This window comes from Xenopus laevis, chromosome 9_10L (genome assembly GCF_017654675.1).
Source record: "Xenopus laevis strain J_2021 chromosome 9_10L, Xenopus_laevis_v10.1, whole genome shotgun sequence".
NCBI lineage: Eukaryota > Metazoa > Chordata > Amphibia > Anura > Pipidae > Xenopus > Xenopus laevis.
Window position 1 is genome coordinate 136,426,623 of NC_054387.1, and position 26,109 is coordinate 136,452,731.

Genomic DNA, 26,109 nt, shown 5'->3' on the forward strand with positions numbered 1-26,109 from the left:
TCTTACTATATATATATATAAATATATATGAAACAGTTCTTTCATACTAAGCTAATAAGAGGAATGAATACATTTTGCCCTACTGTAATTGCCTGGTACTGAGTTCTCTGCCAACTCTGGGCTGCAGAGCCTGCAATCAACACCACCATGCAAGAACCAGAAGGGCGAGGTTTGAGTATAAGAGAACAATATCAATACTGAGTTAATATGTCAGTGTTAACAGATGTGACAAAGAGCTCTGTCCTAGTAGGGTTGCTGTATATGATGGCAGAAACTGTATATAGCACTCCATAGAGGAATTTCCTTGTGATGGCCGTAAGGAGTTTTTGTTCTGTATTCTTTAACTGCAACCCACTGAGGTTTTGGCTTGTTCACTGTTATAGCACTTGAGTAAGGTCCATTTTGTTGCAAATCTGAGCCTCCTGTCTCATCTGTAGAACTGATTTACCTGAGCCCTATCCACTGCTACGAGCACTTCCCCCACACAGATAAGAGCTGGTTCAGACTGGACCTTTGTACTGAGAAAGTGAAAGTTGGAATAGAAAATAAGAGAGAACAATAAGAGGCAGATGTGTCTATACAGGATCTTATATTAAGAAAGGTTTACCCCCATCCAGGGCTAGTACATTCCAATAACACTGGTCACACTGACTTCTGGACCTCCAGGAAACTGCAGAAGAACCAAAGGAACCATAGGATAAAGACTAAAGGGTGACACCATGTTCCTTATCCACCACAACTGGGACAGGCTGATAATTCTGTTCCCTCTCCTCTTGTATCAAACAGGTGAGTGTTCTGGAAAGTCCGTGTACTGGAGGGGGCTGGTGAGGGGCAGAAGTGGGGTTCATTATGGGTGTAGATATTTCTTGTGTTGTTAGGAGCATGTATGGGTGCAAGTAACTTTGTGAATGGTGTTTCTAGTGCATTTTCAAGTCAACTTTCATCCAAAACACCTTTAAGATACAGTCAACTCACTTAATATAGAGACACACAATGATACAAGAAAAATAATCATTATATTCATTAATAATATTCATGTATTTCACTAAAACATGCATTTAGATCCTCCAATCAGCATTCTGCTTACCTTCCTTGACTTCATAGGCGGAAGATATGATGAGGTATCTGAGCACAAGTCTCATTCCGCAGAACCTTGGAATGAAGTGACAATAATTAGTGTTAGTGTTTGTGCAGCCATATCATGGGTCCCATAAACTGCTTCACCACACTACTCATTGTATATTAATTGTATGCACACTCACTAACCAATAACAAGCCTGTATATCCTATGGAACCACATTCCTGTTCCTCAACCCTCCAAACATGGAGAACTTCCATTGCTTCCCTGTGCAACCATTGCCTGTTACCCTACTGAGATCTTCTGTGGTGCATCATTATATTCAATTGCATTTATCCTTTGTATGCTAAACTCTTCCTGTAGGTGCAGTTCTGGATGTCTTTGTACCTTCCCATCGTGCACTCACTGGCTCTGATGTTCTTCTCCGCTGCAGCTTCCAAGTGGATAAAACTTCCCCAAACCCTGAACCCCCAATTGTAATATGGTACTTTCAGGATAAGGAAATTGTAAGATTTGATAACAAAGGTTTGTCCCTCAGCCCAAGGGCTTCATTCAATGGATTGGCAGCAAATATGGGAGATGCCTCCTTGTCTCTGGCCAATGTGTCCATCTCAGATGAAGGGATCTACAGGTGTCGGGTGATATATCAGCAACAACAGAAAGACACACGGGTCATATTAGAGGTTCTTGGTAAGGTCTAAATCTATGTATCAATAGAATAAACTCCTTCAATATTTCTATATATCTGTAACCGCGTTATGAGCTAAGGGGGCCCAGCCTGAAGGCCAGTTAGGGGGAGATTTGGGGTGAGTGTTTATTTGTGCCCTGGTTATCCCTGGAACTATAGCAGGGTGACTGTTACCCCAATGTTTCTATATATCTATAACCTTGTTATGAGCTAAGGGGGCCCAGTCTGAAGGTCAGTTAGGGGGAGATTTGGGGTGAGTGCTTATTTGTGCCCTGGGTACCCCTGGAACTACAGCAGGGTGACACCCCAATGTTTCTATATATCTGTAACCTTGATATGAGCTAAGGGGGCCCAGTCTGAAGGCCAATTAGGGGGGATTTGAGGTGAGTGCTTATTTGTACCCTAGGTACCAATGGAACTATAGCAGGGTGACTGTTACCCCAATGTATCTATATATCTGTAAACTTGTTATGAGCTAAGGGGGCCAGCCTGAAGGTCAGTTGGTGGGAGATTTGGGGTGAGTGCTTATTTGTACCCTGGGTACCCCTGGAACTATAGCAGGGTGACTGTTACCCCAATGTATCTATATATCTGTAACCTTGTTATGAGCTAAGGGGGCCCAGCCTGAAGGTCAGTTGGGGGGAGATTTGGGGTGAGTGCTTATTTGTACCCTGGGTACCACTGGAACTATAGCAGGGTGACTGTTACCCCAATGTTTCTATATATCTGTAACCTTGTTATGAGCTAAGGGGGCAAATGGGTTAACCCAAGGCATGCAGAGCTGGTGAAACACATTTTAACACTGATGGCCCCCATCCAATACATCAGTGCTCCCCAGCCCCCTGGCAGTCTCCTGTCTTTTACTTTTGTGTGAAATTATAATTAATCATCCATTATTATAATCCGTAACAAAGCGGAGCATTTGTAAATACAATGTAAATGACCAATCACTTGGTCTGTCTCGTGATTTTCAGCTTTTTCCTCTAATCTGAATGAGATTTCTGTACAAGGTTATTAATTTACTGCCCCCCCCAGTTCCCCCAGTGATCTTCATCCCCAATAAAGTTATTAGTAAGAATAAGGAGAACACTGTGATGTGCATGGCCAATGGATTCTACCCAGAAGATATTGACATAAGTTGGTATAAAGACAATGAGCCCCTCACTAACTCTGAGTTGGGCAAACAAGAGAGGAACCCAGATGGCACATACAGAGTGACGGGCACCATGACTTTACCCCCAATGGATGGGAAGATGGACCATAACTTCTACTGTAGAGTCCAACATGCCTCTCTCCAGCAGCCTCTCCAGAAAGACTTCCAGTTGGAGTATGAAGGTACCAGTAATGATTCTAACACATTGGGGTGACTTATCTCTGATATATTGCAATGCTGAGTATTCATGTTGTTATAAACAATATTTTGTTTTATATATATATATATATATATATATATATATATATATATATATATATAATATATTGTAGAAAGGACCAGCACTCCGTATTCCAAAAAAATCAGTGCTTTATTCAAAACTCACAGTGTCTCCAACGTTTCATCCTTGATAAAGACCCCAAAGAGGGTCGAAACGTTGGAGACACTGTGAGTTTTGAATAAAGCACTGATTTTTTTGGAATACGGAGTGCTGGTCCTTTCTACAATATATTATATATCCACATTTGACCTAGCACCCGGAGAGAAGAAATACATGTGAAGGAGTGCGGGTATTTTCTACATTTTTGTTATATATATATATATATATATATATATATATATATATATATATATATATATATATATATATATATATATATATATATAGTGTATGTATATATAATATTTTGTTAATATAATAAGGGATAAAGAAATTAATCTTCAGTGGCAATAGCTAATATTTGTGAATTTTGTAAAGAATGTGACGTTTAATGACAATTATAGACATGAATATCTCAATTATGTTTTATTCACCATTATGACAAATTACTTTTGAGATCAAACAAGTGATGGAAGATCATTTCTCCAGCCCTCCCCCTTATTATATACTCTGTAGACATGCACCCCTTCTTGGGAAAATCCCCTGATCCACTCATGGTGTTGATGGCACAGCATTGATGGCAAGGGGTTGCCCAGGGACTTCCTGCATTTAGAAGTCAATACCTGGCAGGAAGAATAAACAAAGAGATGCCAGAAAATGGAAAAACTAGAAATAAATATGGACATTCAGAATTATAAACATGAAAGATATAATCTACAACAAATGAAATGGGAGAGAGATGGGGATCAAACAGAAAAAGGAAAGGGAGGTCAGTAGACAACTTATAAAAAAGAAAAAAGGACATTTCAGTAAAAAGGGACAAAATTGGGAGAAAAGCAAAATTAATGATAAGAAGCAGGAAAACAGTGGATAAGAAAGTAAGTAGTAATAGGAGAAAGTAAAAGAAAATAAAGGGGAAGAAAGAGAAAGGAAAAGGTAGTAAAGAAAAGTAATACTGAGATGAGAGGAAGATCAAATACTGCAAATAAACTGTGGAAGGTTTGGAATGGAAAAGAAAAAGGGGGAAGGAATAACAGATGAAAGGAGGCAGAAAATTTGAGGAGAAAGAATATACTTTGGCTGACAGGTCCCCTTAGTTTGTCATCCCCTAATTAAAGAAAACATATAGGATAAACGACAAATCCTAATTTTGTAGTCAATTATGAATAATATGTGGTGTTGGTGTCACATTGGGCTAAAATGGGAAACAGAGAGAAGATACACACTAAACGGTGGGTCTTAAGACAACCCTTCCCATTAGAGTCTATAATAATTGACTGTGTCACTGGGTAGCACTGAGCCCCATACAGGCAGAATTGGGGGCTTTATTTTATCTCTAGTCAGGTAATTAGCAAAAATGTACTGAGTGAATAGAGTACACTTTACAAGTAGATTAGAGGACATTATAGACAAATGGCAGGGGACCTTTTTACCCATAAAGTGGATCACCGTACCAGAGGCCTCCCCTTCAGACTAGAGGAAAAGAACTTTCATCTGAAGCAACGTAGAGGGTTCTTCACAGTCAGGACAGTGAGGTTGTGGAATGCACTGCCGGGTGATGTTGTGATGGCTGATTCAGTTAATGCCTTTAAGAATGGCTTGGATGATTTTTTGGACAGACATAATATTAAAGGCTATTGTGATACTAAACTCTATAGTTAGTATAGGTATGGGTATATAGAATTTTAATTAAAAGTAGGGAGGGGTGTGTGTATGGATGCTGGGTTTTCATTTGGAGGGGTTGAACTTGATGGACTTTGTCTTTTTTCAACCCAATTTAACTATGTAACTATGTAACTATGTAACAAAACAGTGTTCTAAACACCACTAAACAATTTTATACAATTTGGAAGGGTTGCAGTGTAACCGCATATTAAATCTAGAGAAAGACGAGAGATCCTCTGCACATACCCATATCAATATATTAAAGGTATACTGTCCAAAAAGCATCAGTTAATAGTGCTGCTCCAGCAGAATTCTGCACTGAAATCCATTTCTCAAAAGAGCAAACAGATTTTTTTATATTCAATTTTGAAATCTGAAATGGGGCTAGACATTTTGTCAATTTCCCAGCTGCCCCAAGTCATGTGACTTGTGCTCTGATAAACTTCAATCACTCTTTAGTGCTGTACTGCAAATTGGAGTGATACCCCCCTCCCCCCCAGCAGCCAAACAACAGAACAATGGGAAGGTAACCAGATAACAGCTCCCTAACACAAGATAACAGCTGCCTGGTAGATCTAAGAACAGCACTCAATAGTAAAATCCAGGTCCCACTGAGACACATTCAGTTACATTGAGAAGGAAAAACAGCAGCCAGCCAGAAAGCATTTCTCTTCTAAAGTGCAGGCACAAGTCACGTGACATGGGGCAGATGGGAAATTGACAAAATGTCTAGCCCCATGTCAGATTTCAAAATTGAATATAAAAAAATCTGTTTGCTCTTTTGAGAAATGGATTTCAGTGCAGAATTCTGCTGGAGCAGCACTATTAACTGATTCATTTTGAAAAAAACATGTTTTCCGATGACAATATCCCTTTAAGGATATAAGGATATTAAGGATGATCTCTGGTCTTTCTCTGGGTAAATGGGAACCCAACATCACAGAAATACAACACTGAGTAGAAACCCTCATACAACAAATGTAATATTTCCTTTTATTCCAACAGATGAAAGTAACAGCTCTGTAATTGTGGCCTGTGGCATTGCTGTGGGGGTGTTACTAGTTGGACTGGTAATTGGAGCCATAATATGGAATCAGAGAAGAAAAGGTATTGTATATAATAATTGTTTATATTCTGAAAACAGCAAATAATATAAAATATTCCCAGTTCCTACAAAGTAACAATCAGAGGTGCAGTAACTAAACATCAATACTTTTCCAGTCTGTAGTAACTAGGGAGCAGGTAGTAAGCTAGTTAGGTACAAAGCTATTTCTCAGCAATTTCTTTAATAGGATGATGCCCAGAAGAAAGAGAAAAACATGGCTTTTGGCAAAAAAAATGGTACAGAATAGATTTTGTTTTTTTACTGGTGTATATCTTATGAACACTCTGATCCAGATTTTGTCATCAATTTCTACAATTTTCTCACCTTATTGAATCTGTCCCATTATTTTATTATTATTATTGATTGAGATTTCCCAGGACTGTACAATGAGTTGGGGGGAACAAACACTATGAGAGACAAAAGCAAAGCAATAACTACAGAAGAAACAAACATAAACTGAGACATAAATTCATAGGGCCCTGCCTGTTAGAGTTCTAGGCATTAGGGTACAACTAATACATGAGTTATGGGTACATGACCCAATAGTGAGGGTTCCGTTACACACCATGTCCCAAAATGAGAAGCTACAACTGAACTGAGAGTTATTGGGAAGAACCAGGAAAGATTTGATTTAGCAAAATTTGTCTAAAAACAAAACATAGAAATGTTCAAAAATGTAATTATTGACATTATAATGACTATAAAGGTATTTCAGCATCTTTACAGGGTCACACAGTGAGTGAGATTAAAGGACCAGCGAAGTTGTTGGATGGAGAAGAGACAACTCTCTACTGTACGGTCAGTAACTGCCCACAGGGGGACCCACAGGTCACATGGATTGAGGAGAGGTCAGGAGACCAGTGGGAGATACCACAGTGTCGGGACTCAGGGGAAGCAGAACAGCTGTTGGGTGACTCCTACTTGATCACCTGTAGGAATGAGGGGCTGCAAAGCTACTGCTTCTCCCTGAGATTTGTACCCCGTGTGGGGAAACACAGAGACATGACCCTTATCTGCAGGTTTGTCTGGGCTGGGAAGACTAAGGAGAAGAGATTCCATTGTACAAACATTTATGGTAAGTGCTGATAAAATAAGCAATAATCCTTCTTCACAAAAATTCAGCATAAATGTACAGGTATTGATAGTGAATTTGCCAGAATCCAGTTGTATAACACAATACTCATTATTCACTGGAGAAGGTTTTGTGCGGAGACTCCTGCAACTGCACCCAATTTATTTGGCACAAAAAATAAACACAGCTATTCCAGAGATGCACAAATACAGAGAAGCCTTTTAGCACCTTGTGCAGGGCATGTTTATTTAAGTGCAACTTTATAGTTAGTCCTCATTTTATTTATGGTTTTTAAACTTTAAAAGCACTTACACATTCTTTTCCGGACAGGGTTGCCAATAATAGCGGAGGACATGGTGGTAGACCCATACGGTAGATTTTTAATATTGAAAATGCTATTACATGATTATCAATTGACACTGGTAACATACTGTACCCCAATCAAAATCTTCTATTGTTTCTAACACGGTTAATACAAAGATATAACAAAGAATGGGAAGGAGGATTGATAATCTGTGGGGATTCATACTTGATCTTAGATGCGGAATGGGATAGACAGGCTGCTCCCAACTCTACCTCCTCTATTTCCAATATATATTCTATCCGTCAGTTCAGACAACTGATTAACAGTCACTCACTGGTTGACGCTTGGACAGAAGTTAACCCTTACGATAAAAGATATACCCACTACTCTTACTCACACAAGGTGTATACACAAACAGACCACTTCTTTATTGCACAGGAGCTTATACCACAATTAGGAGAGGTGAAAATCCACAATGTCTCCAGGTCGGATCATTCTCCGATAAATAATTGGAATCCACCAAATCCACTATTTTGGATTCGGCCGAACCCCTGAATCCTTTGGGAAAGATTCGTCCGAATACCGAACCAAATCCGGGAAGGGGAAAAATGTTTACTTCCTTGTTTTGTGACAAAAAGTCACACAATTTACCTCCCCACCCCTAATTTGCATATGCAAATTAGGATTTGGATTTGGTTCAGTCGGGCAGAAGGATTCAGCCGAATCTGAATCCTGCTGAAAAAAGCAGAATCCTGGCCGAATCAGGAACCGAATCCTGGATTCGGTGCATCCCTAATAAATAACCCTCCAACTATTTGCTCATAGTCTGGCCAGTAGAGGGTTCCACAGTGACTCATTACAGATTCCGGATATTAAGGGGCAAATTCACTATTCTGACTCCAATTGCTGTAATAATGGCTGAATCCCCGTGAGACCTCCCTGCTGGGCCTGTATGGAGCTGTAACAACCACTGAGGACAATCTTTGCCAGATAGCTGAACTCACCAGACACTTGTAGTCCACAAAGCTGCTTTATTTGAGGTGGATAAACAATGTAGTAGTGGATGAATAAGTGCTGCAGGTCATAAAGTATATTTCTTTCTTAACCTCTGAGCTGAAGCTACTCACTCATGGAAGGCAGGAACACAAGAGGATGATGGGAGGAAGTGACATCACACATAAGGAAGGAATAGGAGGAGGGTTTACAAACAAGTAAATACAGAGCTTGCAATACAGCCTTGGTCAGCAGGTGGCAACATAACAATGGGTATGTATATAAACATAAGCAATTAAACATATATTTTCTAACCCTGATAACTTTAACTGCTGGGACAGCACACTCCCCGTCTGGTATCTTTAGATACCACTATATTATAATAAACATAACGGCAGTTAAGAAAATGCAAAATAAACATTGAGCAGTTTTGCTTGAAGATTTTTCCTGTGATCTGAAAAACAAAGAGGAAAACAGGCATGCAATGCAATAAACATGGCATTGTAAAATAACCCAATGTCCTTAGTAGGTTCTTAGTGGAAATTGGTGGGAGTCTCTTACTTTAAGTGTTGAAGCAAATCAGAGTTCAATCCCAAAGGGTAAGATCAAGTAGAAGTTAAGTGATGGGCCAATTGAAAGTCTTTGTGGCACCATCCTTAGCAATTTTCGTGACAAGGGTTGAAACTTCAGGATGAATCTCAAAGTCTCTGTCTTAATTCAAGATACCAAAGATATCTGCAGAAGTTGTAGATTCTGAGTGATCCTTGAGGTAGACCACAACTGCTATGGCCTCAGTAGATGCATCTGAGAAAACATGGCTCTCTTTCTCCTTGTTGGCAGCAAGAGAATTTGAAGTATAGCACCTAGGTATGTGAACCCCTTCCAGGGCCTTTAAAGAATGCTTCCATGGCTCCCATTTTGATTGCTTATCAATAGGTAAGGGAGTGTCCCAGTCCTTAACAGTCTCTGATAGCTGTCTTAGCAAGGATTTACCTTGTATGGTGATGGGTGCTACAAACCCCAGTGGGTCATACAGGCTGTTCACTTTTGCTAAGACACTACGTGTGGTAAATGGATTATCTGCCGTGGTAACCTGGAAGCCAAATGTGTCATGCAATAAGTCCCATTTTAAGCCAAGGCTTCTCTGAATGGTTGGATCATCTGTTTCCAAATGTAAGTCTTTAAATTCTGTGGAATGATCATCAGAATGGAAGGCTTTCATTACAGCTGTACTGTTTGAAGCAATCTTGTGGAGTCTGAGGTTAGCCTCAGAAAGCATACATTGTGTCCTTCTGAGTAAGTCAATAGCCTCTTCATCTGTTGGTAAAGATTTAAGGCCGTCATCGACGTAGAAGTCTCTCTCCACAAAGTGTTGAGCATCTGCACCATACTCACATTTACCTTCACGAGCAGTCCTTCTTAGACCATATGTAGCAACAGCAGGTGATGGACTGTTACCGAAGACATGCACTTTCATGCGATATTCCATTACTTCGCTGTTGATGTCATTGTTGTGGTGCCAGAGGAATCTGAGAAAGTTTCTGTGGTCCTCTCGTATGACAATGTGTCAAGGATTAGGTAGGGGGCGCTGTAGAGTCTGAAGGGAAAGGGCGAGTCCTTGAGGCAGGGGCTGTATGTGCCAAGGGGAAACTTGAAGGGAAGCAGGAACAGGTAGATGAGGGCGAAGAGTCAGACTGGAACAGGACGGATAGGACGACGATCAGGACTGGACAAGACAGGAAGAAGAGAGCGACGACTCAACAGGAAAGGACTGGACCTGGCAGGAGTGGAACGGCTTGGATGGGACAGGACGGTGCGGGCGTAGATCAAACTGGGGGATAGAGTGCAGAGGGAGACAGGAGCGGATAGCAAGAGAGGACTGGAGCAAGATAGCAAGAGAGGACTGGAGCAAGAGAGGGCTGGAGCAAGATAGCAAGAGAGGGAGACTGGAGCAAGATAGCAAGAGAGGACTGGAGCAAGAGAGGGAGACTGGAGCAAGATAGCAAGAGAGGGAGACTGGAGCAAGATAGCAAGAGAGGGAGACTGGAGCAGGATAGCAAGAGAGGGAGACTGGAGCAGGATAGCAAGAGAGGGAGACTGGAGCAGGATAGCAAGAGAGGGAGACTGGAGCAGGATAGCAAGAGAGGAGTACAAGGTAGGGTTGGAACAAGGTCGAGGCTAGAAAGGTACAAGATAGGAAAGGTAAGCAGGACAAGACAAGGCAGACTAACAAGGGAGAAGGGGCAAGAGCTAGAAACCTAGTTAGGGGCGATGCCGCAGTACTAGAAAACCATGCAATGCTCTGGCAAGGAGTGGTCTGAGAGCTGCCCTTAAATAGGGAAGAGGCAGCCCTGATTGGTAGATTAAGATAGGCAGCAGCTGAGCTGGGGCTGGAGAGGCCAATCAGGCGGCAGCTGGGCTGGGACTGCAGAGGCCAGGTTACACACAGTGAGTAACCCTACAGGCTGCTCACCTGGCCAAATGGTTAGGGTATCGAGCCAGAAACCCAAAGGTCCCCGGCTCGACTCCCAGCAATACCTGACACAATGGAACATCTGCTGGATATCAGCTGTGATTGCAACTGGCTCCCTTCTGAACCTCATAAGTACTCCTACAAGGTTGTTAGTTAGGTTAGGACCAGTGAGAAGAACATCATTGAGAGAAGTACCTTGATATTTGGCACTAGAGTCGAATACCACCCTGATTTGTTTTGGTTTGCGTGGGTGATACACGCCAAAGGAAGGTAGGTACCAGCATTCATCGTGTTCTTGTAGTGGTGGGGCTGGTTCAGCATGATCATTGTCAAATATTTTCTTCATAAAGGCAATAAAATGTTCTTTCATTTCAGGCTTGCTTTTAAGGGTTCTCTGCAGTAAAGCAAATCTGGACATGGCTTGCTCATGATTGTTTGGAAGTTTGGTTCTTGTAGAGCGGAATGGCAAGGGTGCAACCCAACTGTTAGAGTTGTCTTTAAAGAATTCACTGTCCATAATTTTTATGAACTCCTTGTCCTCAATGGAAGGTGCAATTTTGTTATCATCACTTGTAGTATGAAACACTGTATCCCCAAAGTTGTCATCACAGAAGATGGGAGTGACACTGGATACTGGGATCATATACTTAGGATTCTCCTTTACCTCGAAATGATGTGGGCATGGTGTGAAGTGAGTTGCTTGTCCACTTCGCAATACATGAGTTTTAAAGGAGTCAACTTCAGATGGCCTGTGCATTTTGTCTAGACAAACATCGCCCACTATTACCCAGCCTAGGTCAAGTATTTGCGCATAGGGAGCATCATGAGGACCATTGCACTGTTGCCGTACCTTATGGACTCTAAGAATGTCTCTTCCCAACAAGAGCAGGATTTCAGCATCCCTTTCAATGGCAGGAATCTGACTGGCGAGGTGCCTTAAGTGGGGTTGGTGGCATGCAGCTTCTGGTGTGGGAATCTCTTCCCTGTTATTAGGTATCTCACCACATTCAATTAGTGTAGGTAAAGGCAGATGAATGTTACCTTTAATTGAGGAGATAATGTACCCATTAGCCCTCCTGCCCAGAGTCTCTATATGACCAGCACAGGTATTGAGGGTATAGGGTTCTGCATCTCCCTTGATGTTGAAAATCTCAAAGAACTGCGGTCTTGCCAAAGATCTGTTGCTTTGGTCATCAAGCATAGCATTAGTCTTTATTGCTTTCTCTGGTCGACCTTCAGGATATACCTGGACTAAGCATACCTTGGCACAGCATTTGGGACTATAGCCTTCTCCACAGACTTCGGTACATGAAGTTGAAATCTTTGTTGAAGCAGGAACACATCCTTGTTCCTCCCCGCCATGATTTGAGATGGGGGTTGGAGACTGTGGACTATCAGGAAGAGGTGTTGGATGCATTGCCGCAATATGCTTGTCACTGCTGCACTCAGTACACTTAATAACAGTCTTACAGTCCTTAGCAATATGGTCTGAGGAGGCACAGCACTTATAGCAGACCCCAAACTTCTGGAGAAGCTCCTGTAAAGACGTTGCCCTGAACCCACAACATTTCTTAAATGGATGTGGTTTCTTGTGAATTGGACACTGACGGTTGGGATCCTCGGTTTTCCCAGCAGAAGTTTTGTCAGCAGGAGGGATGTCTGTCTTTCTAACAGACACGGTGCCATGCAAGTCTCTGTGTTTAGTAGCTGTGTTGTCATGCCATGCAGATGATGAGGCAGAAAGGTTGGGTTCACTAAAGCTGAAGCTTGGATCATTCTTGACCCAGGAATAGTCGCTGATGAATTTGCAGAAGTATGAAAATGGAGGGAAGGATACATTATATTGTTTCTTGTACTTTGAGCACACTGTGGCCCACTTCTCTTGCAGCCCATATGGTAGCTTCAATACTACTGGGTTCACCCCGTGAGCAGTATCAAAGTAGCTGAGTCCTGAGAGACGAGGGTCTGCCTTAGCTAACTTCAGCTCCATCAGAAGGTCACTGAGTTCTTGCAGCTTGTGATTGTCTTTGTTGGTTATTTTTGGGAAAGATTGTAGTCTCTTAAACAAGGCACTTTCTATGGCTTCAGAGCTGCCATAGGTTTGTTCAAGTCTTCCCCAAGCAGCAGCAAGACCTGCATCTGGGTAGTCAACATGCACAGCTCTTAGTCTCTTAACACGATCTGCAGACTCTGGACCTAGCCATTTGATGAGTAAATCAAGTTCCTCTTTGGCTGTGAGGTTGAGGTCAGCAATTGCAGCTTTAAACGTAGATCTTCAGGCTCTATAATTCTCAGGACAGCCATCAAACCTTGAGAGACTAACTTTAATGAGCTCACGACGTATCATGTACCTGGCAAAGTCAGACAGGTCTGATCTCTCACTCTTTGGTGCCTGGGTAACTTGTGGAACCTGGGGGTTGTATAAGCTTCCCGGTGTATAAAGGTGAGATGAACCAGGATAAAATAAAGTAGCGTAAGCATTAAGCAGTGGTTCGGTCTGGAAGGCTTTTGCAGGCTCTAGTTTAAACTGAAATTTGTCACTGGAATTCACCTGAGAGATGGTAGGGGGTATCATCTCATGCTAAGTGACTACGTCTGTGTGGTTGGTCTGTCGCTGTGTCAGCGGTGGCAGCTCCATGGTTTGGGTACTGTAAGGTACAGCAGTGTTAGTACTAACAGGTAAAAGAGACTGACCTGTATTATGAGTTGCAGGAGTTATCCTTGTATTTTGTAAGATTGGTTGATTGTCATTAGATGCATCCTGGTTTAGTACATATTTACTTGTGCGTTCAATAGGAACAGGGCAGTCTGGTTCATGTGATTCTCCCAGTGCTTGCTCAAGGACCATTAGTCTTGCAATAGCTGCTGCCTTTTCCTTTTCCATTTGAAGAATTTCTAATTCAGCTTCCATTTCTGCCCTTTTGCGTGCAGCTTCTGCTTGCTGGCGTGCAGCTTCTGCTTGCTGCCTCTGATTGCTGGTGTGCAACTTCTGCTTTAAGGTGAACCTCTCTTTTAGCATAGGAAATTTGCACCTTAACTGCTTCCGCATTAGCACGGGCCTCTATAAGCTTGTCACTTAGTGTGGATTTCCTAAAATGAGAGGTCTTGGAAGATCGTGATGTGAGCCGTGATGATGTGGATCTTTGAGACCTAGTCTCTTGCTGGTGTGTAATCTTGAGCGCTGCCTTATCCTTAGCGCTTTGCACCAAAAGGACTCTTTCTTGGTCTATGGCTTCAGATCTGGTTAGCTCTGCTGAGGATTCCTCTATATTAGTGTCCTTTAAGAAGGTAGTATATTTAGCAGACAGCCGCTGATAATGTTCATAGTTAGCAGATAAGCGATTTATACAGTCTCTTAAATCGACTGCGTCATTGTTAGAATGTGAAAGAACAGACATGCATTGCACAGTTCTATCCCATAGTTCTGATAAATTGCTTGAAAACTCATCCCTTGTAATCTCATAATTTTCTCTGGACTTTTGAGATGGCTTTATTATGCGTTTGGGCCTGACGCTTTGCTCTGCAGTATATATAGGGTTTTCTCCCTGGATGTCCGTGAGCTCTGGTGCATGGTGCACTTGCTTTGCTTCAGTTGAAAATGAATGCACAGAGCCTTGATGAGACATTTTGCACTTTTGCTGAAAATGGTTACTGTCTCTTTAAGAAAGTTACAGCAGTGGCAGGAGTGTGGGGCAAACTGCAGCAGTGTTATAGCAGGACCCTGAGAGCAGTGTATACAGCAGCTTGAGCAGCACAATAACACAATCAGGGAGTTGTTAGACTGTATTAAGCTTGGTAATTGCAGGGAGTTGTTAGACTGCATTAAGCTTGGTAATTGCAGGGAGTTGTTAGACTGCATTAAGCTTGGTAATTGCAGGGAGTTGTTAGACTACATTAAGCTTGGTAATTGGAGGGAGTTGTTAGACTGCATTAAGCTTGGTGCTTGCAGGGAGTTGTTAGACTGCATTAAGCTTGGTGCTTGCAGGGAGTTATTAGACTGCAATAAGCTTGGTAATTGCAGGGAGTTGTTAGACTGCATTAATCTTGTGCTTGCAGGGAGTTGTTAGACTGCATTAATCTTGTGCTTGCAGGGAGTTGTTAGACTGCCTTAATCTTGTGCTTGCAGGGAGTTGTTAGACTGCATTAAGCTTGGTAATTGCAGGGAGTTGTTAGACTGCATTAAGCGTGGTAATTGCAGGGAGTTGTTAGACTGCATTAAGCTTGGTAATTGCAGGGAGTTGTTAGACTACATTAAGCTTGGTAATTGGAGGGAGTTGTTAGACTGCATTAAGCTTGGTGCTTGCAGGGAGTTGTTAGACTGCATTAAGCTTGGTGCTTGCAGGGAGTTATTAGACTGCAATAAGCTTGGTAATTGCAGGGAGTTGTTAGACTGCATTAATCTTGTTCTTGCAGGGAGTTGTTAGACTGCATTAATCTGGTGCTTGCAGGGAGTTGTTAGACTGCATTAATCTTGTGCTTGCAGGGAGTTGTTAGACTGCATTAATCTTGTGCTTGCAGGGAGTTGTTAGACTGCATTAATCTTGTGCTTGCAGGGAGTTGTTAGACTGCCTTAATCTTGTGCTTGCAGGGAGTTGTTAGACTACATTAATCTTGTGCTTGCAGGGAGTTGTTAGATTGCATGAGGCTTGTTAATTGCAGGGAGTTGTTGGACTGCATTAAACTTGGCTGCAGATTGAATATAAATGACTTGCCAGTGAGTGGAGACTTGATGGAACATACAGTGTGACAGCAGGTTATAGAATCATATTCTTTTTGACTATTCTGACTCCAATTGCTGAGATAATGGCTGAATCCCGTGAGACGTCCCTGCTGGGCCTGTATGGAGCTGTAACAACCACTGAGGACAATCTTTGCCAGATACTCACTGAACTCACCAGACACTTGTAGTCCACAGAGCTGCTTTATTTGAGGTGGATAAACAATGTAGTAGTGGATGAATAAGTGCTGCAGGGCAAAAAGAATATTTCTTTCCTAACCTCTGAGCTGTAGCTCCTCACTCATGGAAGGCAGGAACACAAGAGGATGATGGGAGGAAGTGACATCACACATAAGGAAGGAATAGGAGGAGGGTTTACAAACCAGGAAATACAGAGCTTGCAATACAGCCTTGGTCAGCAGGTGGCAACATAACAATGGGTATGTATATAAACATAAGCAATTAGACATATATTTTCTAACCCTGATAACTTTAACTGCTGGGACAGCACATTCACTAAGATCCAAAGTTGCGCCGGCGACAGCTACGCAAATTCACTAAAATGCTGTGCACTCAGCTCACTGCACTGTAGGACAGGAACCAATCAGCAGCTAGCAGGACCTGATAGGGAACTGAAGCCTGTCTGTGCTTGTGTGACTGCAGGGCTGTGATTGGCTGTCCCCCTCCTACTGTGCTTCTGGCAGGGACACGCCCACCCCTCATGTGAAACACAGACAGGGACCAGAGAACATCTATAGGGAGCTCCAATAAAGGGGCTGTTTTTAAAAATAATATACATTTTTAGCACCATGTAAAAGCAACACTTAGGGGTAGATTTATCAAAGGTCTAAGTGAATTATGGAATTAAAAAACTTTGAATTTTGAAGTAATTTTTGTGTACTTCGGCCGTCGAATAGGCCAAATTTGACTTTGACTTTGATTCGAAGTGAAAAAACGTTGAATATTCAACCACTCGAAAATCAAAGTACTGTCTCTTTAAAAAACGTAGACTTTGACACTTCGCCACCTTAAACCGGCCAAATGGCTGTTTAGTCTCCTCCTAGAACCAATCTGAGGCTTTTGGGCAAGTCAAAGATTTTTTTTGAAAAATCCTTCGAATCGTTCGATTCGAGCGGTTAAATTGTTTGATCATACGATTTTACTTTGATCATACTTCGATCGAATATGGCCGTTTTTGCTGGAAAAAATACATTCACCATCGAAGTACTCAAATTCGATGGTCGAATTTCGAAATTTTTTACTTCAAAATTCGATCCTTGATAAATACTCCCCTATATATTACTCATAATTGCCTACAAAATTAGGGTTTTTTCATTTATCCTATATGTCTCCTTTAAGGATTGAATTGAAAATTGTAATTTTTTTTTATGGTCAAAACCACCAGATTCCACTAGGGAATTATCCAAACTAGATTTGATGTTTTTTTAAAAAAATTCAAATTTGATTTTCGAGATTTATCATACTTTGGCCCTTTAAGAATTAGAATTTGACTATTCGCCATCTAAAACCTGCTGAATTCCTGTATAAGTCAATGGGAGAGGTGCAGTGACCAATTTGGAGTTGTTTGTAGCCTTCTTGACATTTAAGTTTTTTTCAGAGAAACACCTCGAATCGAGTTTGGTCAAATTCAATTGGATTCGAGTTTTTTTTGTCGATAAACTGTTCTGTTAATAATAATAATAATACAAGGTATTATTTAGATGGTATGTGACACAGAGAGAATAGCTAAAATGCAATCAGCCGACCCCAATTATTTTGGAGGTTGTCCTCAAATTTGCTCCATGCATCATATTTGGTGGACGTGTCCACAGGTGGTCTGATTCTTGACCAGCGTAGATAATGTTATTTTGTCGGCCCTTTTTAATGGTAAATGTACAAGTTTTATGAAATTACAACACAGGCTCCTTCCAATAATGGTTTTGGCTGAACAGCAAACCATTGGCAAGTCCTGGAAGTCAAACTTGATACATTTTCCAGCCTTCAAACACAAAATCGATTGGATCATGAGAAACAAAAATTTTACCAGCTTCATAACTAACACACATGCCAAATTCCTAAACATTTTCCATGACTGGATTACAGACAATATCCACATCCAGACTGTTGTTTTCTACTTAACCCACCTTGAGGTTTCCTTTCCCTTCCCCTTGTAGAGTTGTTCCACATTGTTGGATATACTACTTTATTTCACAAATTAGTAGCAATTCTGCTCTGTCTATTAAGTTAGTAACTATGGAAAAAATTTTGCAAAATGTAAAATAATTTGTGAAACTCATTTAAGTCAATTAGGTGTCAACATTTTGTTACGCTCACAACAATTTTTTCCTCACTCCAAATACATTAAAGTCAGTGGGCGTTTTTCTTGTGACAACTTTTTTGACTTGGTGACTTTTTGTCTTAGTGACGTTTTTGTCCAAATGAATTAAAGTCAATGGGCGTTTTTCTTGTGGTGACTTTTTGTCTCAGTCACTTTTTTGTTTTGGTGACTTTTTTGTCGCAGCGAAATTTTTCATGGCCGAGTTTTGCCGCAGTTTTACGAAAAAATTTGTAGATGGCGAAATGCAGAACTTCACCACAAATCCATGACTGACAAAAAAAATTATCATCAATGCATCATGTAAATATTTCTGGTCCAACAAAAGGAATTAAATTATTAATACAAGTCAGGGAACGTGATGATCCAATGCTAATTTAAAGGGATACTGTCATGGGAAAAAAAACTTTTTTCAAAATGAATCAGTTAATAGTGCTGCTCCAGCAGAATTCTGCACTGAAATCCATTTCTCAAAAGAACAAACAGATTTTTTTATATTCAATTTTGAAATCTGACATGGGGCTAGACATATTGTCAGTTTCCCAGCTGCCCCTGGTCATGTGACTTGTGCCTGCACTTTAGGAGAGAAATGCTTTCTGGCAGGCTGCTGTTTTTCCTTCTCAGTGTAACTGAATGTGTCTCAGTGGGACAAAAAAATCTGTTTGCTCTTTTGAGAAATGGATTTCAGTGCAGAATTCTGCTGGATTAGCACTATTAACTGATGTGTTTTGAAGAAAAACAACATGTTTTCGATGACAGGATCCCTTTAACACATTTTCTGAGATAACCTTACTTGAAACATGAGACTGTACTAGGTAATATGGGACTTAATTGGCTGGACTTGGTAGCCTCTATCCCACAAGGAGTGCAAGTTTGGGGCACGTGCTCTGTTAGTGCAGAATTTCATCTCTCTGCGCTGAAGATGTGCTCTCCCCAGGACTTGTTACTAGTGGTGACCCCGCTGTGATACTGGATGGCTGGTGCCAGGGAGGGAGCTAAGTTGGTACAAGAAGAGTTACAAGACTATAGAATTTTCCTAATGATGAATTAGGCAGACAGAGACAGAGATCTGGGGGGAGGTTTAGATTTCCAATGAACAAACTATAAAACTCCTCAATAAACCCTTTTGTTTTGCTAAATATTATTGCTAAATATTAATATATAAATATAAAACTTCTGGCCCCATCAGCATGTTCTATACTCAGGTATCTGGTTACTTTATATTCACATTATATTTATTTATATTTATATATTTATTTCCCAGCCAAACCAGCACAGGTATCAGTGGTCCCATCTCTGTGTGAGTCTGGGGAGATCCTGTACTCTCTCACCCTGCGGGGATTCTACCCCAGACATATCTCCATCACATGGGCCTGTGGGGTGGGAGATTCCCAAGGCAGAATATTATCTAAAGAACAAATTGAGGTGAAACCAGATCTCACATTCAGTGTGTGCAGTGAGGCCAGAATTAGTGGGGACCTATATAAAGATCCGGAATTCCGAGTGTGTGTGACCTGGGAACATGGATCCTTGGATGCACCGGGATACAGAGAGATCTCCATACTGGATCCAGGTGAGACATTTTCACTAAAACCAGATTTGTTCAATCATTGCCTTAATGTCCCACCTCATCCTCATGGCTCACCCAGAACTCAGCCCAATTTACTCTCTTTCCTTCTGCCCTCTAAATCTGGATAATCCAGCAAAATGCAGAGAAGTTTGGAGGCATCATTAGGGTTAATATATAAGTTATTTGTATTTCAGTTCTGGGTGTAAGAAAGGATATAAGGGACTATTACCCACCAAAAGATTTAATCCCTTACTGGAATATCTCTCTTGGCAGCAGTTGCCCAATTTGTCCAAAAGTTCAAGGTAATAGTTAATATTGCACTGACTATCTATAAAGACTTTCCCTTGCTGGATACGTGATGTAACCCACTCTGTGCTCTCTCTCCTCACTGAAATTGGCCCAAATGGTTCAGATATGGGAGACAAGGTACAAAGCACAAAGCTCCCTATTTTGCCCATAATGCATCTTGCTTTGACTCTCAGTTGTCTCAGGTGTCTGATGTATCCTTGGGCTGTATCCCAGTGTGTTGGGCCAGTTGGGCACATGTACACGGCACTGGTCTCTATACTTAGGAGGAATGGGTGGTTCTGGGGCCCAGAAGGTGAAAATAATATTAAGGGGCAGATTTATCAAGGGTCGAATTTCGAAGTTAAAAATACTTCGAAATTTGACAATCGAATTAAAATACTTCGAATTCGAATATTGACTTCAAAAAACTTAGAAAACTGCTCTAGAAGGTCCCCATAGGCTAACATAGCACTTCGGCAGGTTTAATTTGGCGAAGTATTGAAATCAAAGTTTTCTTAAAGAGACGGTACTTCAATTATCAGAAGTGGAACAGGAGGGCATTTCCCATGATGCAACTGTCTGCTGTAAGCTGTAGCCCTAGTTATGTCACTGCACATGCTCATAATGTGCTCATACAGTTGTACTGTAGTTCCTCTCAATGACTGTATTGTCTAAAACAATGTTCATGATAAGAATTCTCATTATTTTACAGAATACCCATGGGAACCAGTAGTGGAACCAATACAGGACACTAAGTGTCTCCATAACAGCCCAACCAGCCTGCAGTGCAACATCTCAGAGTATTTCCCTGATGCCCTGACAGTGACGTGGCTGAGGAAAGGGGCAGAGAGTGAGGAACTAACAGAAGTGCCCAATACTCACCCATATATAAGGTCCAACAAACAGACAGATAACACCTACAGTTGCACCCCCTGTCTGATCATTTACCCCTCACTGAGAGACCAGGGGGCAGAATATATCTGCAGGGTGACACATCCCAGTCTGGTCAGACCCATAGACACAAGTACTGGCACCATCAATGTCATGGGTGAGTCTATCAACTGTTTTTTCCCATAGTTTTCTCCTTCCCTCCCAAACTCTTTTTATTTTATCTATGTATGTACTGGTACAGGTATGGGATCCATTACCAGAAACCCATTAGCCAGAAAGCTCCAAATTACAGAAAGCTAGTCTTCCGTAGACTCCATTTTATTCAAATAGTCCAAAGTTTTAAAAATGATTTCCCTGTTCTCTATAATAATAAAATACTGTAGTAGCTTGTACATCCCAGCTAAGATATAATTATTCCTTATTGGAGGCAAAACCAGCCTATTGAGTTTATTTAATGTTTATATTATTTTCTAGTAGACTTAAGGTATGAAGATCCAAATTACAGAAAGGTCTGTTATCCGGAAAACCCCAGGTCCCAAGCATTCTGGATAACAGGTCCCTGTACCATGAACTTCTTTATTGAACAAGCAGGCAGGCCTCTAGTGAATGTATATAGTGATGGGCGAATTTATTCGCCAGGCGTGAATTTGCGTCGAATTTCAGCGTTTTGTTTGTCACCGGCGAAAATACGCTGGCGTCAAAATATATTTGAGGCCGGCGACAATTCTAATGCCAGTGGCAATTTTGACGCATCGGGATTGTCACCGGCGTCGGAATTGTCGCTGGTGTCAAAAATATTTGGACGCGAATTTTGCGGGAAATATGCAAATTTTTCGGCAAAATGGGAGAACTTCACCCATAACTAAATGTAACAGTTCTTACTGGCAGTTTGTACAAATGCACATCAATCCCAGAGATCTTCTAAATAGATTGTAACACTGAGAGTTGGAAATACTCTAGGTAAATGTCCTCCCCAGAGGTAGTTCTGCCTGTCCTGGTGATCCTTTCCCCAGCAGAGGTAAACTCACAGTGGTATCTTGCTCTCTGGTAGCTCCCCCTGCCCTTAGACTCACCCACTTTGTGGTGGTATCTTGCTTCCTTGGCAGATCTCTTGCCCCTAAGCTCCCCCACTCATACATAGTAACATAGTAACATAGTAACATAGTAACATAGTAACACAGTAACATAGTAAGTTAGATTGAAAAAAGACACATGTCCATCAAGTTCAATCCTTCAACTATTTTCACCTTTCTAACTGCCAGTTGACCACTCACCAGTGGAGTCCTGTTTCCTGGCAAATCTCCTGCCCTAAGCTCCCCCACTCATGTCCCTGTGCTGGAGGCTGATCACTGTAAGGGTACGACCCCACTGTCCTCCACGTTGGAGCTCCCCATCTAACCAACCTAGCCCTGACTTTCACTCCTAGAGCCACTATAACAATGATAACTATACTAAACTTTAACTAACAGGCCTGGGAACTTCTCAGACCCAATCCTGAACCCACCTCCCCACAAGGTAGGATCCAGGAAAAGAGCCCTGAGCTCTCACATTTAAACACTGCCACCTACTGGGCAAACCTTGAAGTAGATCAAATTACCAAAGACCCAGGAAAAGGGATGAAGTTGCCCAGGTGAGTCGAAGGAGCACTTAGGTTCCACAATACAGGGGGAAGTGTCTGAGTAAAATACGTAACCCTGAGGGTCTCTACACTATCCTCTGCATAAAGTATATGTGTCTCACAACTCAGCTACTGTAACCTGGTGTGACTTGTTCTACTGGAAACTATAGAATCAATTCCCACAATTAAATGGAAAAGGTCAGTTGTATAATTACATTAGTAACATTAGATTAGTGTAGATTTATTGACTGTAGCAGAGCCTGACATGTTTCAGATCACACAGGCCCTTCCTCAGGTGAATGTTACAAATAATGGCAGACAGATTCCTTATAATGCAAACAGCCCCTCCCCCTTCTCCCCATTGTCTCAATTCCTTAGCACCATCTAGTGGCCAGACATAATCATTTCACTTTCCTTGGTGTTAGTGATACTAATGATGATAATTATAATCATTTATTTATAAAACACCAGCAAGTTTCCTGGATCCACAACATGAGATTTGGGCACTTTATTAATTATTTGCTCTGGAGACTGTAAGTGATACAGTTGATTTGTTACTAAACAGAACCAGTAATGTCTCTAGGGATCAGTAATGTTGATTATAGTTCAGTCTTATTGTTTATTTATAAAAACTCTAGATACTTCATCATCATGAGCAGAAACAGTGATTAAACTAATTACTAAACCTCTAATTACTCATCCTCAGTATAATTAGAACAATATTTCCCCTCCAGCTAAACCCGTGTTCCTGGATCCTGTACAAATGGATCTTCTCACTAACGACAGAATTCAGTTCTCCATCACCCTACGGAACTTCTACCCCCGAGATATTCACATCAACTGGAGCCAAGGGGAGAAAGAGACAAAGTTTATTCAGCCTCACACAGACACAGTAACTCAAACAGATGAACTCACATATGATCTCACCAGTGTCTGTAGCCTCCCTGGGTATCAGTTCAGCAATCCTGAATATAAAGTCCATGTGACCTGGAACCATGTGACTATGGAAGCCCCTGAATCCAGGGAACTGTGTGTAACAGGTGAGTAGTAACTGGGATTGGGTTATTATAGGGACATAATGTAGGTGGGGGTTACATAGTTACATAGTAACATAGTTACATAGTTACTTAGTTACATAGTTAAATTGGGTTGAAAAAAGACAAAGTCCATCAAGTTCAACCCCTCCAAATGAAAACCCAGCCCCATACATACACCCTCTCTACTTTTAATTAAATTCTATATACCCATACCTATACACAGATCCCAGTATAAATCCAGCTGACAGCAAGAAATGGTTTCTGCAGGGGCGCGCCGCCAATGAGGCGAGCTGAGACGCTCGCCTCAGGCGGCAACGCCGGAGCGGTTTCCAGGGGCGGCAAAAAGCCGCTCCTGCACCTTTAACAGCCGAATTTCCGTTTTTTAAACCGGAAATTCGGCTTTACGAATGCGAGAGAGCGCAATTGCGCTCTCCGCATTAGTGTTCCTGCCTCCCCTCCCGACAGGTAAGTCGGCGAGGGGGGGCGGCATTGCAGGAGCCGCCTCTGGCGGCACTAAGGTACGAATCGGCGCTGGGTTTCTGGCATTTTTCTAGAGAATCTTAACTGGCAGGTGGGCACAAAAGTGGGTGATGTGATGACAAAAGTAAAATGGACAGAACTGTGACATTGTGACTGCTGGGGGGAGGGTAATAGAGTGCAGGAATAAAGTGAGAACTAGACAGATTGGGGAGGTTTGGGGAAGGGTTGGGGACAGGTCAGCTGCTAATATTAAGGATACTGCAGATATACTCACAACTACATTACTGTAAATGTACAATCCCGGCCTTTGTAGCTGTTTGACTGACTGAAGTGATGACCCCACTCCCCTGTCACTCATTTTACTGACGAATGAGTCGTCTGACTTCCCTCCCCAACTGTCACCCACTGGTTTCACTGACCTCTGCTGCCTGGTCTTCCCCCTTATTGACTGTCACTCACTGATTTCTCTCTTCACTCCCCCCCCAACCCCTAGTCCCACCCTGGGTGTCATCTGCCCAACTGACATTTTAGCTTTAGTCATACAACCGATTTAGTGACATAAAACGTGGTTTCTTTTTTTAATAGCAAATACTAAATGGGTTGTTCACCTTTGGGATAACTTTTAATATGATGTAGAGACTGATATTCTGAGACAATTTGCAATTGGTTTTAATTTTTTATTATGTAAAGTTTTTGACTTATTTAGATTTTTATTTGGCAGCTCTTCAATTTGCATTTTAAGCAATCTGGTAGCTATGGTCCAAATTCCCCTAGCAACCATGCATTGATGTGAATACAAGACAGAAATATGAATAGGAGAGGCCTGAATAGAAAGAGGAGGAATAAAAAGTAACAATAACAATACATTTGTAGCCTTACAGAGTATTTGTTTTATAGAAGGGGACAGCGATGCCCATTTGAAAGCTTCAAAGATTCAGAAGAAAAAGCCAAATAACTATAAAACTATAAAAAAAAAAATAATTAAAAAAAATAATTAAAACCTATTAAAAAGTTGCTTAGAAATTGCCATTTTAAAACATACAAAAAGGTACATTAAAGGTGAACCACCCCTTTAAGTGAATGTAATTAATGTAAATATATTATTATTTTATTGGTAGATTTGCCCTGGAGGAGAGATTGTGGTTCCTACACTGGGTAAGAAGAAAGTGACACTGGGTATTTCCCTGATGCCCTGACTAATACAAGATTCCTCTGCACTCAACCCATTATCAATATATTTAAGACAGAGACATTTTGTGCTACTGCTACTGAAAAATGCCTTACCCTTTAAACAAAACAGGGATTGTTTGTCCATATATTGCAATATATTTAAGCTGGCCAACTACGTCAAAGTCATCCCATATCTGGCCAGTCCTACGCTTAATTTTCATCTGATTCATTAAGAATTCTATTGCTTCATTATACATTTTACAAAGGGACTAGGTTTTACCTGCAACTTACTAGCTGCTTTCAAAGTAAAACTCCATACTTGGCTGCCCTTTTATTAGACCTGCCCTGACTGTCAGCTGGTTCAGGAGGGAGAAATCAGACCAATCAGAAGTTCCACTGGCTGACCAATGTGTTGGTTCAATGAACACAGACTGGTTTTAAGAAGTTGATAACTGACCAATCAGAGACCTCACTGAGCACCAGACATTATAAAGTATCTGAGGCCAAATCCCAGAAGCAGGAGGATCAGACATTTACATGTGAAACACAATTAACCTTCTCCCCAGACCAGAAGACTGACCAAGGAGCTGAATTCATCTGCAGAGTGAGACACCCCAGCCTGGGGCAGTTAATAGAGAGAAGGATGGGGCCATTAGTGATACCTGAATAATCCCTATTCCTGCCCCATATGTCACCAAACACAACTGTCATGTTTTCATATTAAAAATATGTTTATACACTTCAGTCATTTCTAACATTCTAGTTTTTTTATTTATACCCCAATTTCCATTTAACAAACCCACTGGTACCCATATACAGGAATATAAGTCGTATCTAGATCTGCATTAGAGGGAATAGAGGGGCTGGAATCACCGGCTCTTCTCAATGTACATAAATAGGCAACAAACTGACGGTACTGAGACTTGGGGAGGAAAATCAAGGGTCAAATTTTAAATTCATGAGAGTTTTTTTTTAAACTTCATTGAACTCGAAATTTGACCAATCGAAATGAATTATTAAAATTGAATTTTTTCAACTCATGGTGAATTAAATCAGCCCGAAAACTCAAATTCGATTCGAATTTTAAGAACTC

General features: G+C 41.3%; 1 protein-coding gene across 1 annotated transcript; it reads left to right on the plus strand.

Annotated features, from left to right (window-relative positions):
* The first annotated feature begins 612 nt into the window (after nucleotides 1-612).
* On the plus strand, nucleotides 613-25,119 carry LOC121398013. Its single transcript, XM_041576355.1, has 9 exons — nucleotides 613-786; nucleotides 1,442-1,768; nucleotides 2,802-3,101; nucleotides 5,969-6,070; nucleotides 6,784-7,143; nucleotides 19,227-19,535; nucleotides 20,533-20,868; nucleotides 23,064-23,369; nucleotides 24,965-25,119. Exons 1-9 carry the CDS (start codon nucleotides 720-722, stop codon nucleotides 25,003-25,005), a joined length of 2,148 nt encoding a protein of 715 aa, XP_041432289.1. The 5' UTR covers nucleotides 613-719; the 3' UTR covers nucleotides 25,006-25,119.
* The last annotated feature ends 990 nt before the right edge of the window (nucleotides 25,120-26,109 follow it).

Excerpts from the sequence above, each read along its gene's own strand:
- LOC121398013 (XM_041576355.1), top strand. The coding sequence starts at position 720 with ATGTTCCTTATCCACCACAACTGGGACAGGCTGATAATTCTGTTCCCT. Across the intron at positions 787-1,441 it reads TCTCCTCTTGTATCAAACAG|GTGCAGTTCTGGATGTCTTT; the intron begins GTGAGTGTTCTG and ends CTCTTCCTGTAG. Across the intron at positions 6,071-6,783 it reads ATGGAATCAGAGAAGAAAAG|CATCTTTACAGGGTCACACA; the intron begins GTATTGTATATA and ends AAGGTATTTCAG.